Raw genomic sequence first — 12,498 nt, 5'->3', positions numbered from 1 at the left:
TACCACATCACTGTCCCCCTCCCCCACAAAAAAGAGTGAAACCAAATACCCAAGTAGTCAAAGAGGAAGGATAGACCGAGGAGTGAGCACTGACCAGACCTCCACTGTATAAGTGCGAAGAGAACTGGGACCTTATTGCCATTCAAATTCCAGTAAAGACCAATGGCCCCTGCTAACGAGAAATTAATGGTAAGCAACTGTTGCGATAATGCAACTTTATTTTCAAATGGTATCGAAAGAGGTGGAGAGTACTGGAAAATCTGGGGAGACTTGTTGTCACTCAGCTTCCAGGGAACACCACAGGCTGTATTCAATGAGATCTTTGATAACCTGTGTGAAAGCTCCTTGTGAGCCAATAATAATAATAATAATAATAATAATAATAATAATAATAATAATAATAGAACACTGGGGAAACTTATTGTCACTCATATTAAAGAGAAACCTATCGACTGTTACCAAAGTTAGTCACTGACAAGCGGTTGGTGCAGGAACAAATAATGAGATGCAATGGTAACGGAATAAAGCGGAGTGTATTGGAATGTAGAGTGGCTTGCTCTCACTCAGATTCCAGGGAAAGTCACCTGTTTCTATCAGTGATCTCTCACTGATAATAATTGGTGTGGGAACTGCTAGCAAGTAAGAAATGCAAATATCAGAGGAATGTTTATAAATTTTTTTTCTTCTTTGAATCCCGTTCTTTGATGTTGCTGAGATAGAAGTAAGACAAGATCCATTTCAATGGTTGTACGGATTTATTGTTCATATAGCGTGTCGCTGACTTAGCCCATGCAAGGCTTCAGACCAGATAGTAAACGCGGGCGATTGTCAGTAAAAACGTACGATAGACACTCGAAGAGCGTAGGGTCTCGACGCCTTAGGAAACGACGCGACTCGTCTTCGTCTCGGCAAACTGTGATCGTGTCACACCTGAAAACAAAAATAAAAGGACTAAATATAGATTAGGCACCGCAATTATGCTAACAGCTTAAACATATAAATTTCAATTTTACATGCTTAATTTGATTAGTGTTGCGATGAATCATCGGAATCAGAATCAAGAATCGCAAAAAATCGGAATTTTTTAAGGTATCGGAATCGGTATCGAAATCGGTAAAATTTAAGCCTAATTTCCGATGCCAAAAACGAGTTGCTTTAAAACTTAACTTTCATGACTGATAGGAATGATAAAATGATAAATATTTATTAATTTTTAGCTATAAGTAATGTTAAAATTAATAATAACGAATTCAGATAAAAGAAATGGCACAGACAAAAATTACATAGGCAAAAATGGCACAAACAAAAATGGAACAAGTGTATGAATAGGAAAAAATAAACAAATGAACGATATATACAGTGAAACGATAAAATTGTCGCCCCAGAAAAAAAACATGATTCCATTTCCGTATGATGAAAACTGATTCCTTTTGTTGCAGATCATCTATTAGTTGGCCAGTTGTGTACAGATCCCAATAGCGATAGAAGCCTTCTATGATGTCTGAAAGTGACACAATGTTCAACGAGCGAGGTTGGAGATGCGCCGCTGAACAACCGTGGCTACCGAGAGTAAGGAAGGCCGATGCGCATGACAGTATGACGTCATTATCAAATCCACTTGTAGGTATATAGTCTAGGCTATCAGCAGCAGTTTCGTCTAGTTTTCAGTTTGCTGTCTAACATGGTTTATTCTTGCGTTGTTCCAAATTGCCAGGGAAATTATCCAAAATGTCCCAAAGTACATATATTTTATTTTCCTAAAGAGAAGGAGAAAGCCTTAATTTGGATACGTGCCACTAGAAGGGAAAATTTTATTCCAACCAAATATAGTAAAATAAGTAATGTTATTTGTTAATAATTAAACGTGTATTTAATTAGAACTGTATTCAAGTACTTTCATAACATTTGATAACATTGTTAATTTAAATTAAAGTACTTTCATAACGTTTGATAACATTGTTAATATAAATTAAAGAAACAATACTATTTATTGCTAATACAGCAGTATGTTGATATTTTTAACTGTTTATTTTCTTATAAGGCTTAAAAGTCTATCAGGAAGGTTGAAAATTTAATTTAATTTAGTTTTTAAAATTATAAATAAATAATTTTTACATGAGAATAATTGTGAAAATGTCTTGTTAATAATAAATAAAACCTTTAATTGAGTATTTCCAAATATTTTAAAGTTCTGTATATTTTTTTTCTAAAGTCAGTTTGAAAATTATTCAACACGGGGCTATTAAGAAATTTAGCGGTGACTGAGCGTTATATATTAAAATTGATTTTCTTTTTAGAATTATAAACAAATAATTTTTACATGAGAATAATTGTCAAAATGTCTTTTTAATAATAAATAAAACCTTTTATTGAGTATTTCCAAATATTTTAATGTTATATATAATTTTTACATGCGAATATTTGTCAAAAATATTTAAAAAAATTATTTACTGACCTCCCCACGAGGGCACAGTTAGACACAAGGTCGGTTTTTAATCTGGGGAAATCTAGCTCCCCAAAAAGGGGCACTCTGGATAGGAACAAAAATGAAATAAAAGTTGTGGAGCTCTTGACTCTTTTGTCTCCGAATTTTTCGTCTACTAAAATTTTAATCACGTGATTACGGTGTTATGCCAATAAAATAAACCATTCATTCAAAGTATCGCTTGTTATGGATTTAGCTGAATACGATATTAAAAATAACTTTATTGGTACTTATGCACTTATGTTACCGGACTGACAAGTGTATTGTAACTATTCTGTACTTTCACCTAGCAATTTAATAAACAAAAAGATATCGTAAAACTTGAAGGACTGTTCGAATACATTGATTTAAATTTAAAGTGTTGTGTAATTATTAAAAAAAATAAATTCAGTTGGGCTTGTGCTTTATTTCTTCATTTTTGAATAATTTCACAATTATGAATGAAGCAACAGTTAGATGTTTATAAATTTAACATAGATGCAACAGAGAATGATATTTCTCAGTCTACAGAAGTACTTCCTGTTATTGTATACTTAGCAGGTTACTGCTGTTATGCAGTATTTAAAAAAAATGAAATGTAATAGTTGCAAAGAAGAGATACTGCAGAAAATATACCTGAAATAAACAGCAACTTTCAGCGGATTAATAGAGGTTCTCTGTTATATCCTAATGATATAACAACGAAGTTTGTTTATATAATTATTTAGTTACTAATAAATTGGTAAAAAATTCTTCCTTTTTTCATTCCACAAAGCAAAGACAATTACCCATGCACATAACATTGAATGTTTTGGCAGATACTAATTTTCTTTTTCATATTGACTCATGTGATGGTGATGATCACAGTTTTGAAAAAATAGAAAAAATAATTATAATTAATTCAGTTTTATCAGTATTAACTTGTATATTGGTTTAAAATTACTTAATTTTACATAGATAATGTTTATATTTTATATTGAATTAAGTTCAGTTTCAGTATTAATCGAACTGTGTTTCTTTTTCTTTTTAAAAATGTTTTATTGCTCTTTTTCAAATGGCCCTCATATAGTACTGACAGTCTGACAAAACTTACCTACATTGCCTGCTGGCATTTTTCAGTTAACAGGCCTTCTTCTTACTCTCGGTGGCCATGGTACAATTCATGCTATCGATTAATCCAACTTATAACAACGGGACCATTGTCAGCACTCTCAAAATGCATCGTTAGGTTGCCACGAATAACAGGGACATACCCATTCTGATAAAAACAAAGTTTTCGGCCACAGTTAAGGTCTTTCATGTGGTTTCAAATGAGGGCCACATCATGCCACCTCACATTTTCGAAGTCTGTTTGAAAGTCAATACTAAAGTGTACCTAAATATGCAGAAGAGAGTGGTGATCCCCTGGTATAATCAGCTGGTCGCTAGAAAAACTTGTGCGGCAGTAGGACTCGGCTCCGGCCCACAAGTTCAAAGATACTCAGGCTTGGCTTCAGAAGGGGTGCTACGACTTTGTATCCTTCTATCACTGGCCCCTTCTTCTCTCGACCTGGACCCGCTGAATTACTTTGTTTGGTCATACGTTAAGAACATCACCATTCCCTTCCACAACACCAAAGCCAGCCTAATCGCCGCCATCCATCAGCTCCCGGCGGCACTTGTGGAAAAGGAAATCTCCCAGTTTCGGACCCGTATTGAAGCGATGATTTAGGTTGAAGGCGGCTGCATTGAAGAGATATCAGCTCTACATCATAATCAAGTTACCCGATTTTTTCAATAAAACTTTTAAAATAAAGCTGTAGTGTTGTTTTCTTTAGGGCGACACTTTTATCGTTCCACCTATCAATATTTTACTAAATATACGTCACAACAAAATGAAAATGATATCCTTAAACTGGTAAGTTATTTCCAAAAATGTTATTCAAATTCATGCAATATCTCGAAGTTATGACATTTTGTTCTTTATTGAAGAATTTCCACAGTCTATCGCTTTATTGCAGGTCTCTTAAAATGTTGTTTTAGGGCAAAAATACAATGTCTTATCTTGCAAACTTTACTTTTTATTATATTTCTCTGTCAAAGAATAATAAATAAAAACCTATACCAGATATAAGCCTCAAATAGATTAATTATTTGTCCACATATCCACTATTTTTTAAAAATAACTTAAAATAACCCTTTGCCCCCCAAGGAAGTCAATTGTTTGATCTTAAAAGGAGTTATGGCTCTAGCAACATGAATTATGTTCGTGTACAAGGCATCCTTTGAAGTAAATTGCTCTCCTCCATCATAAACTCTTCTTTTTAATATTGACCAGAGATATTCAATAGGGTTAAGGTCTGGAAAACATGGTGGTTAAGTAATGAGAGTTTCCCAACGAATGCCATAGATTCAAAGAAGGCTGCAGTCGCCCAAGCAGAATGGGATGGTACATTGTCATGTATGGTTTCAAACTTTGGCCCAGCTATCCGGACCATCAAGTGTAGCATGGGCCTCATCCCTTAATAAGACCTATTGCAAATCCATTTTCATTTAATTGTGTCCATTCGTTTTTCCCTATGTTGTTTGCTCAATGGAGGCATTGGAAGAGGTTTGATGTTCCTTGCAGTCTCATTCAACACATTGTATCCAGCTTGTCTGTATCTTGGATCGATTCCAGCATTTTCAAAAACGGAAGCACTGGTGCTGTTTGTGTTTCGGTTGTGTTTGCGAATATCACGATCTGAAAGGTTTCTTCTGGTGCCATTATTTTTTTGGATTTGGTGTTCGGGTTGTTCAAGAATGAGGCCCAGGTTCTTGGATCCCTTTTCAGCTCCCTGGCTAAATTTTTTGATGGACAATCCTTCTGCGAGTCCAGCAACTATCCTTTGTATTTCCATAACCTTTAATCGCCTGATTTTTTTGGCATTTTAAGAGATCTGAAATAAAGCGATGGATGGTATAAGTTCCTTGATAATAAATAAAATGACATAACTTCGTGAATATAGCATGAATTGTAATACAATTTTGGGAAATAACTGACCTTGAAGCAGCCCTTTGATGGTAAGATTTTCATTTTTTTATGACGTATATTTAGTGAAATATTGATATTTTACTAATCTGCAATAAAGCGATTCACATAGTTTGAATTTAAAAGTAGTTGAGAATTCATCGCTAAATATCCCTTGATGAAATTTTACTTTTGTAGGCGTTTTTAGAATCAGAATCGGTAATTGTATCGGAATTAGAATATATATATATATATATATATATATATATATATATATATATATATATATATATATATATATATATAAAAGTGAACGTGTGTGTGTGTGTGTGTCTGTGTACATTTTCTTAGGCAATAACTCTGTCAATTTTAAGTCTACAGACTCGAAATTTGATATACAGGCTATTGAGATTTGAGAAAAATCGATGTGGTCGGTTTTGGCCAGAAACTTCGCAATTAAGGGGTCAAAGTTCAAAGTTTTTACCTTTGAGAACTCTACCAAACTCCTCCGATAATTTTGAGTTTACGCATTTGAAATTTTAGATATATGTTCCTTGGACATGGATCTAACTTAATAACTTGATTTGAGCTCAAAACAATAAATTTTGAGGGGTCAGAATAGAGGTCAAATTAAAAAAAAAATTGACCTCTGCGGTGTCTTCCAAATTACTTAGGGATAATTTTTGGTCTAAATATTTGAAATTTTACATAAAGGGTATTCAGAGATAGGGCAAGCTTTTTCATCTGTTTGGGTCGAAAAATTTTAGTTACCAATATATAAATGTATGTATGTATGTCTGTTTGCATGTCTGCCTTAAACTTTCAATTGAGGCGACGGATTTTACCAAGATCAGTATCGTTTTAAAGTTCGACCTTTCATACGACAAATATCGAAAAATTGGCTAAAAACATTAATATCTTCCCCTTCAACTAGGCACTTTTCTACAGGTGGGGTCACTTTTTTCGCCGATATTTTTGAAAGGTATCCTCTCCTTTAGATTGTCTTGCCTTAATTTTAAAAAAATGTCGCTTCCGGTTTGACGATGGTCGTAACAGCATAAACGTTAGGTTTTACCCCGTTCTTTTCCTCATTTGCGGTACGGGTTCGAGCCTGCCTTCCTACTACCACTTTTTTTTTTTGTTCAACATACACATCCAAACACCCGGGCAACGTCGGGCTGAAATACTAGTATTAGAATAAAATCGGTAATAATATTGGAATCGGTAATAATATTGGAATCGGGAAATATTGGAATCTTCCTATTACTGAGTTTTATCAATGTATTTTTATTTAACTTTGCGTCATCACTTACTAGTGTTTAGACGATTAATCGGAATGAAAAATGGGGAAAATGGAAATTTTGAGAGATATCGGAATCAGTATCGGAATCGGTACCGGAATTCGATAAATTTTGAGCTTCATTTCTTATGGCACAAACGATTCTTTCATTTCTTAATTTTCTTTTTATATATTACTAGCAGTTTAAAATTAAATTAAATTAAAATGTTTGACCCATGTACAAATAACTTACATCTAAAATTTCAAGTGTAAACTTTGACCTCTTACCAGCTAAACTTTCACCCCAAAACTGATTAAAAAGCTTGCTGCATGTCTAAATACCCTTTATGTAAAATTTCAAATGTTTAGATCCAAAATTGGCTTAATAGTTTGCTAGAGACTGCAAAGGTAAAATCTTTTGAACTTTGGTCCCTTGGAAGCTGAATTTTCAGAAAAAAAATAATGATTAAAAAGCTTGGCCTATGTCAGAATACACTTCCTGTAAAATTTAAAATATTTAGACCAAAAATTAGCTGAGTAATTTAGTAGAGACTGTAGAGGTCAATTGTTTTTTTAAAACTTTGACCCTAATTATGACCACTTAACATTTATTGTTTTGGGGTCAAATCATATTAAAAGTTTGAACTATGTTCAAGTAACCTACATTTAAAATTTCAAGTGTTTAGACCCAAAATTGACGGAGGAGTTTGGTAGAGTTCTCAATGATCAAATCGTTGAACTTTGTTAACAGCCAAATTTCTGGCCGAAAACCGATTAAAAATATTTTCCCAAATCTCAATACCACTTATTCGATAGGGGAAGGCACAGGCACACACACACACACACACACACACACACACACACACACACACACACACACACACACATTTTCACCTTTATAAATCTACTAACAGTTCAGCCCAGCCTTTCTCGGCCTCTATGTACTGTTGATAACTTGCCCCACATGTGAATACACTTTATGTAAGATTTCAAATGTTTAGACCAAAATTTGTGTAACTTCGCAGAGAACGCAGAGGTCAATTTTTTTTAAAACTTTGAGCACAATGTTGATCCCTTAACATTTATTATTTTGGTCTCAAATAAGATACAAAGTTTTACCCATGTCTACGTTACCTACGTATAAAATTTGAAGCCTTTAGACTCAAAATTAGCGGAGGAATTTGGTAGAATCTGCAAAGGTTAACTCTTTCAACTTTGATCTTTTGGCATCAAAATTCTCGCCCCAAAACTGACTAAAAATATTGCCGTATGTCTGAATACTCGTTATATATAAATTTCAAATGTTTAGATCCAAAATTGGCTGAGTAGTTTGCTAGACACAGCAAAGGTCAAATCTTTTGAACTTTAACCCTATGGCAGCTCAAATTTTCGACCCAAACCGACTCAAAAGCTTATCCTTCCTCTGAATACCTTTTATGTAAAATTTCAAATGTTTAGAAAAAAAATTTGCTGAGTAATTTAGTAGAGACGGCAGAATTCAATTTTTTAAAAACTTTGACAAAAATGTTGACCCCTTAACATTTATTTTTTGGGACTCAAATCAAATTAAAAAGTTTCATCCATGTACAAGTAACCTACATTTAAAATTTAAAGTGCTTAAACCCAGAATTAACGGGGGAGTTTGGTAGAGTCTTCAAAGATCAAATCGTTGAATTTTGACCCGTTAACAGGAAACTTTCTAGCCGAAAACCAAATAAAAAGTTTTTCCCAAATCTCAAAACTTCTTATGTGAAATCTCGAGTCTCTAGACCGAAAATTGACAGAGTTATTTAGCAGGGAAATGTACACAGACACACACAGACACACACAGACACACACAGACATTTTCACTTTTATAGATATATAGATAGATTGATGTTGCTAATAAATAAACATATATTTATTGGTTTTCAAGTATCAATAAAGCTAAAATCTATATCTTGTCTTTTATGTATCTGCCTGCCTGTATGTCTTTGTCGTAGAACAGTCACTTTTCCGTTAGATGCTATCGGTGGTGGTTCATGTTTCCAAACGTTCGACGACTTATCTAGTTGCATCTCTCCACCGATCTTTCAGTGTAAGTAGCTACATGCTTTGTTGTGGCGGGCAATGTAATGACCATCGGCTAGAAGGATCTTGCATCCAGACATTAGGTGGCTGGGGCTTTCAACACCCGAGTGTTCCCTTTAACTAATTATGTGTGTATCTGTAATGTATATAATTATGTGTGTATCTGTAATGTATACAATTATGTGTGTACCTGTAATGTATATAATTATGTGTGTATCTGTAATGTATATAATTATGTGTGTATCTGTAATGTATATAATTATGTGTGTATATGTAATGTATATAATTATGTGCGTATCTGTAATGTATATAAGTATGTGTGTATCTGTAATGTATATAATCATGTGTGTATATGTAATGTATATAATTATGTGTGTATCTGTAATGTATATAATTATGTGTTTATCTGCAATGTATATAATTATGTGTGTATCTGTAATGTATATAATTATGTGTGTATCTGTAATGTATATAATTATGTGTGTATCTGTAATGTATATAATTATGTGTGTATATGTAATGTATATAATCATGTGTGTATCTCTAATGCATATAACTATGTTTGTATCTGTAATGTATATAATTATGTGTGTATCTGTAATGTATATAATTATGCTCTATCTGTAATGTATATAATTATGTCAATTATGTGTGTATATGTAATGTATATAATTATATGTGTATCTGTAATGTATATAATTATGTGTGTATATATAATGTATATAACCATGTGTGTATCTGTAATGCATATAATTATGTTTGTATCTGTAATGTATATAATTATGTGTGTATCTGTAATGTATATAATTATGCTCTATCTGTAATGTATATAATTATGTCAATTATGTGTGTATATGTAATGTATATAATTATATGTTTATCAGTAATGTATATAATTATGTGTGTATATATAATGTATATAACCATGTGTGTATCTGTAATGCATTTAATTATGTTTGTATCTGTAATGTATATAATTATGTGTGTATCTGTAATGTATATAATTATGTGTGTATATGTAATGTATATAATCATGTGTGTATCTCTAATGCATATAGTTATGTTTGTATCTGTAATGTATATAATTATGTGTGTATCTGTAATGTATATAATTATGCTCTATCTGTAATGCATATAATTATGTCAATTATGTGTGTATATGTAATGTATATAATTATATGTTTATCTGTAATGTATATAATTATGTGTGTATATATAATGTACATAACCATGTGTGTATCTGTAATGCATTTAATTATGTTTGTATCTGTAATGTATATAATTATGTTTGTATCTGTAATGTATATAATTATACTCTATCTGTAATGTATATAATTATGTCAATTATGTGTGTATATGTAATGTATATAATTATGTGTGTATCTGTAATGTATATAATTATGTGTGTATATGTAATGTATATAATCATGTGTGTATCTGTAATGTATATAAGTATGTGTGTATCTGTAATGTATATAATTATGTGTGTATCTGTAATGTATATAATTATGTGTGTATCTGTAATGTATATAATTATGTGTGTATATGTAATGCATATAATTATGTGTGTATATGTAATGTATATAATTATGTGTGTATATGTGTATCTGTAATGTATATAATTATGTGTGTATCTGTAATGTATATAGTTATGTGTGTATCTGTAATGTATATAATTATGTGTGTATATGTAATGTATATAATTATGTGTGTATATGTAATGTATATAATTATGTGTGTATATGTAATGTATATAATTATGTGTGTATATGTAATGTATATATATATAATGTATATAATATTGGTCCTTCCGTAGTGAATCTGTACGATACGTTAAAAAAACAAAAAACAAAATACAAGTTTTGAAAATCAAACTGCTTCAAAATGCTGACTCTCTTAACTGTATCCTCAGTAATTACTACCTTCCATAGTTTTTGTTGTTGTCTCACCACGTTTTGGTCAACTAATCTTCTTGACTGTATGGGTAGGGTTGAAATCGCTATCTTCAAACGATGTTCATCTGGAACCGTAGATTCAACGAATCTATCCACTGCGCTACATGTCCCGAAGGGATTTTTTTCTTTTTTATTTTATTAGAAATCAAAGTTTTCGTTCTTACATGGTCTTCCAGCGTCGGGTCCGTACCGAATGTGATTTTATATTATTTTTTGAAATCCTTTTTAGATGCGTAATTTGTATATTTATTTATTTATGTGCTGACATCTTTTAAGTTGTTGTTTTTTCACCAGGTTTCGGCCAAATATTTCTCTGGAAATAAATATAAAACTTACTGATCTGAAAGGATTCCAAAAAATAATATATAATATTTTTGCGCTATCCAGAAAAATATCAGTTTTATCAAAACCTGTGTTGATTAAATACATTTCTCAATACGTGAAATTCCCACGGGTCCTGCTAGTTAAAATTAATTGCCCAAATCGTAACTTTTTAGACAGCCTTAAAAAAAAAAAAAAAAACAAGTGAAGAGAAAGTAAATAAAAAATAAACCGCCAAGCTCCGAGTAAGGATCGAACTTGTTGTGGACTGGTGGATATATTATATATCTCCACCAGTCGTATAAAATAGGAAAAATGAATTGTTTTGAGGAAGGAACGAACAACGCGTTTATTGAAGTAAACGAACTAGAATTTATTTCATGAAGAAACAAATGAAAGAAAAGGGTACAGCACGTGTTTAGTTTGGCGTGCGTCTCTCGCTGTTAACTGGTGAGAAGTCTATTGTTGTAGAGAGAGAAAGAGAGAAAGGCACCCCAGTTTGGCATTCGTCTCTCGCTGTTAGCTGGTGAGAGGGAAAGTCTATTGTTGTATATATATAAATATATATATATATATATATATATATATATATATATATATATATATATATATATAGAGAGAGAGAGAGAGAGAGAGAGATAGAGAGAGAGAGAGAGAGAGAAAGTCAATCCAGGTTATGTAGATGGAAAGCGTGTAAGGTGTACGTACTGTCTGTTGACTCTTGCCCCACAAATAGTTGCAGGTGGCGTGAGGTGTGCGGCCACGCGTGCCCCGCAAGGAAACCGTTTGGTCCGTCGCCGATCAGCTCGGAAGGCGAGTCGAAAAAGGGCTGAAACAGCTCAGGTCTCTTGCTTTTATAGGTGTTTCCGGTGGTCTTTTGCGCATGTGTGGATTTCCTTCAAAGGGGAAGTGACGTTACCCATGTGTGTGTACGTGTGCGCGTATGTGTGCGTACATGTGTGTACGTTAGCGTGTGTGTGTATGCACGTGAATGTGGGTGTATGTACATGAACGTGAATATATCTACGTGTGTGTATGTGTGCGCGTATGTTTGTGTGCGCGTATGTGTATGACAAGAAAAATGGCTTGAGATGTGAACGCGTGGTTTTTTGCGAGACTAGAAGGGCTCGTACAAACTCATCCTCCGCACTGCTGGCTCTGTGTAACAGAGTGGGTCCTGTCACATAAGTACAGCACGCTAACCGACTGAGCCACCTAGACTGACTTGGAACAAGAGAGAGAATAGATACTTATTTCTCCACCGGCAATCCCATTTTTTTTTTTTTACTAACCGTCAAAAATGACAAGTCCATTTTATTTCATTACCTATTAGGTGACTATCTTATCTTCGCCGGCTGGATGAGTTTTTTTTTATTTATTTATTTATTTTTTTGAAATTGTATTTTTATCGCACTATACT

The 12,498-nt window shown here is 32.9% G+C and overlaps 1 protein-coding gene across 1 annotated transcript in view; it reads right to left on the bottom strand.

The window, feature by feature from the left end:
- Positions 1 to 653: 653 nt before the first annotated feature.
- Positions 654 to 12,498, bottom strand: part of LOC145243922 (uncharacterized) — an 85,408-nt gene continuing 73,563 nt past the window's right edge. Inside the window, exon 7 of the mRNA XM_080107035.1 lies at positions 654 to 930. Coding sequence (XP_079963161.1) covers positions 783 to 930 — 148 coding nt within the window. The 3' untranslated portion in view covers positions 654 to 782. The remainder of the gene's footprint in view (positions 931 to 12,498) is intronic.

The sequence above is a fragment of the Euprymna scolopes genome, chromosome 22, assembly GCF_053919585.1.
Source record: "Euprymna scolopes isolate OS-2025 chromosome 22, ASM5391958v1, whole genome shotgun sequence".
NCBI classification, from domain to species: Eukaryota; Metazoa; Mollusca; class Cephalopoda; order Sepiida; family Sepiolidae; genus Euprymna; species Euprymna scolopes.
Note: the sequence above shows the minus strand (reverse complement) of the source record. Positions and strands in the feature narration are given on the sequence as shown.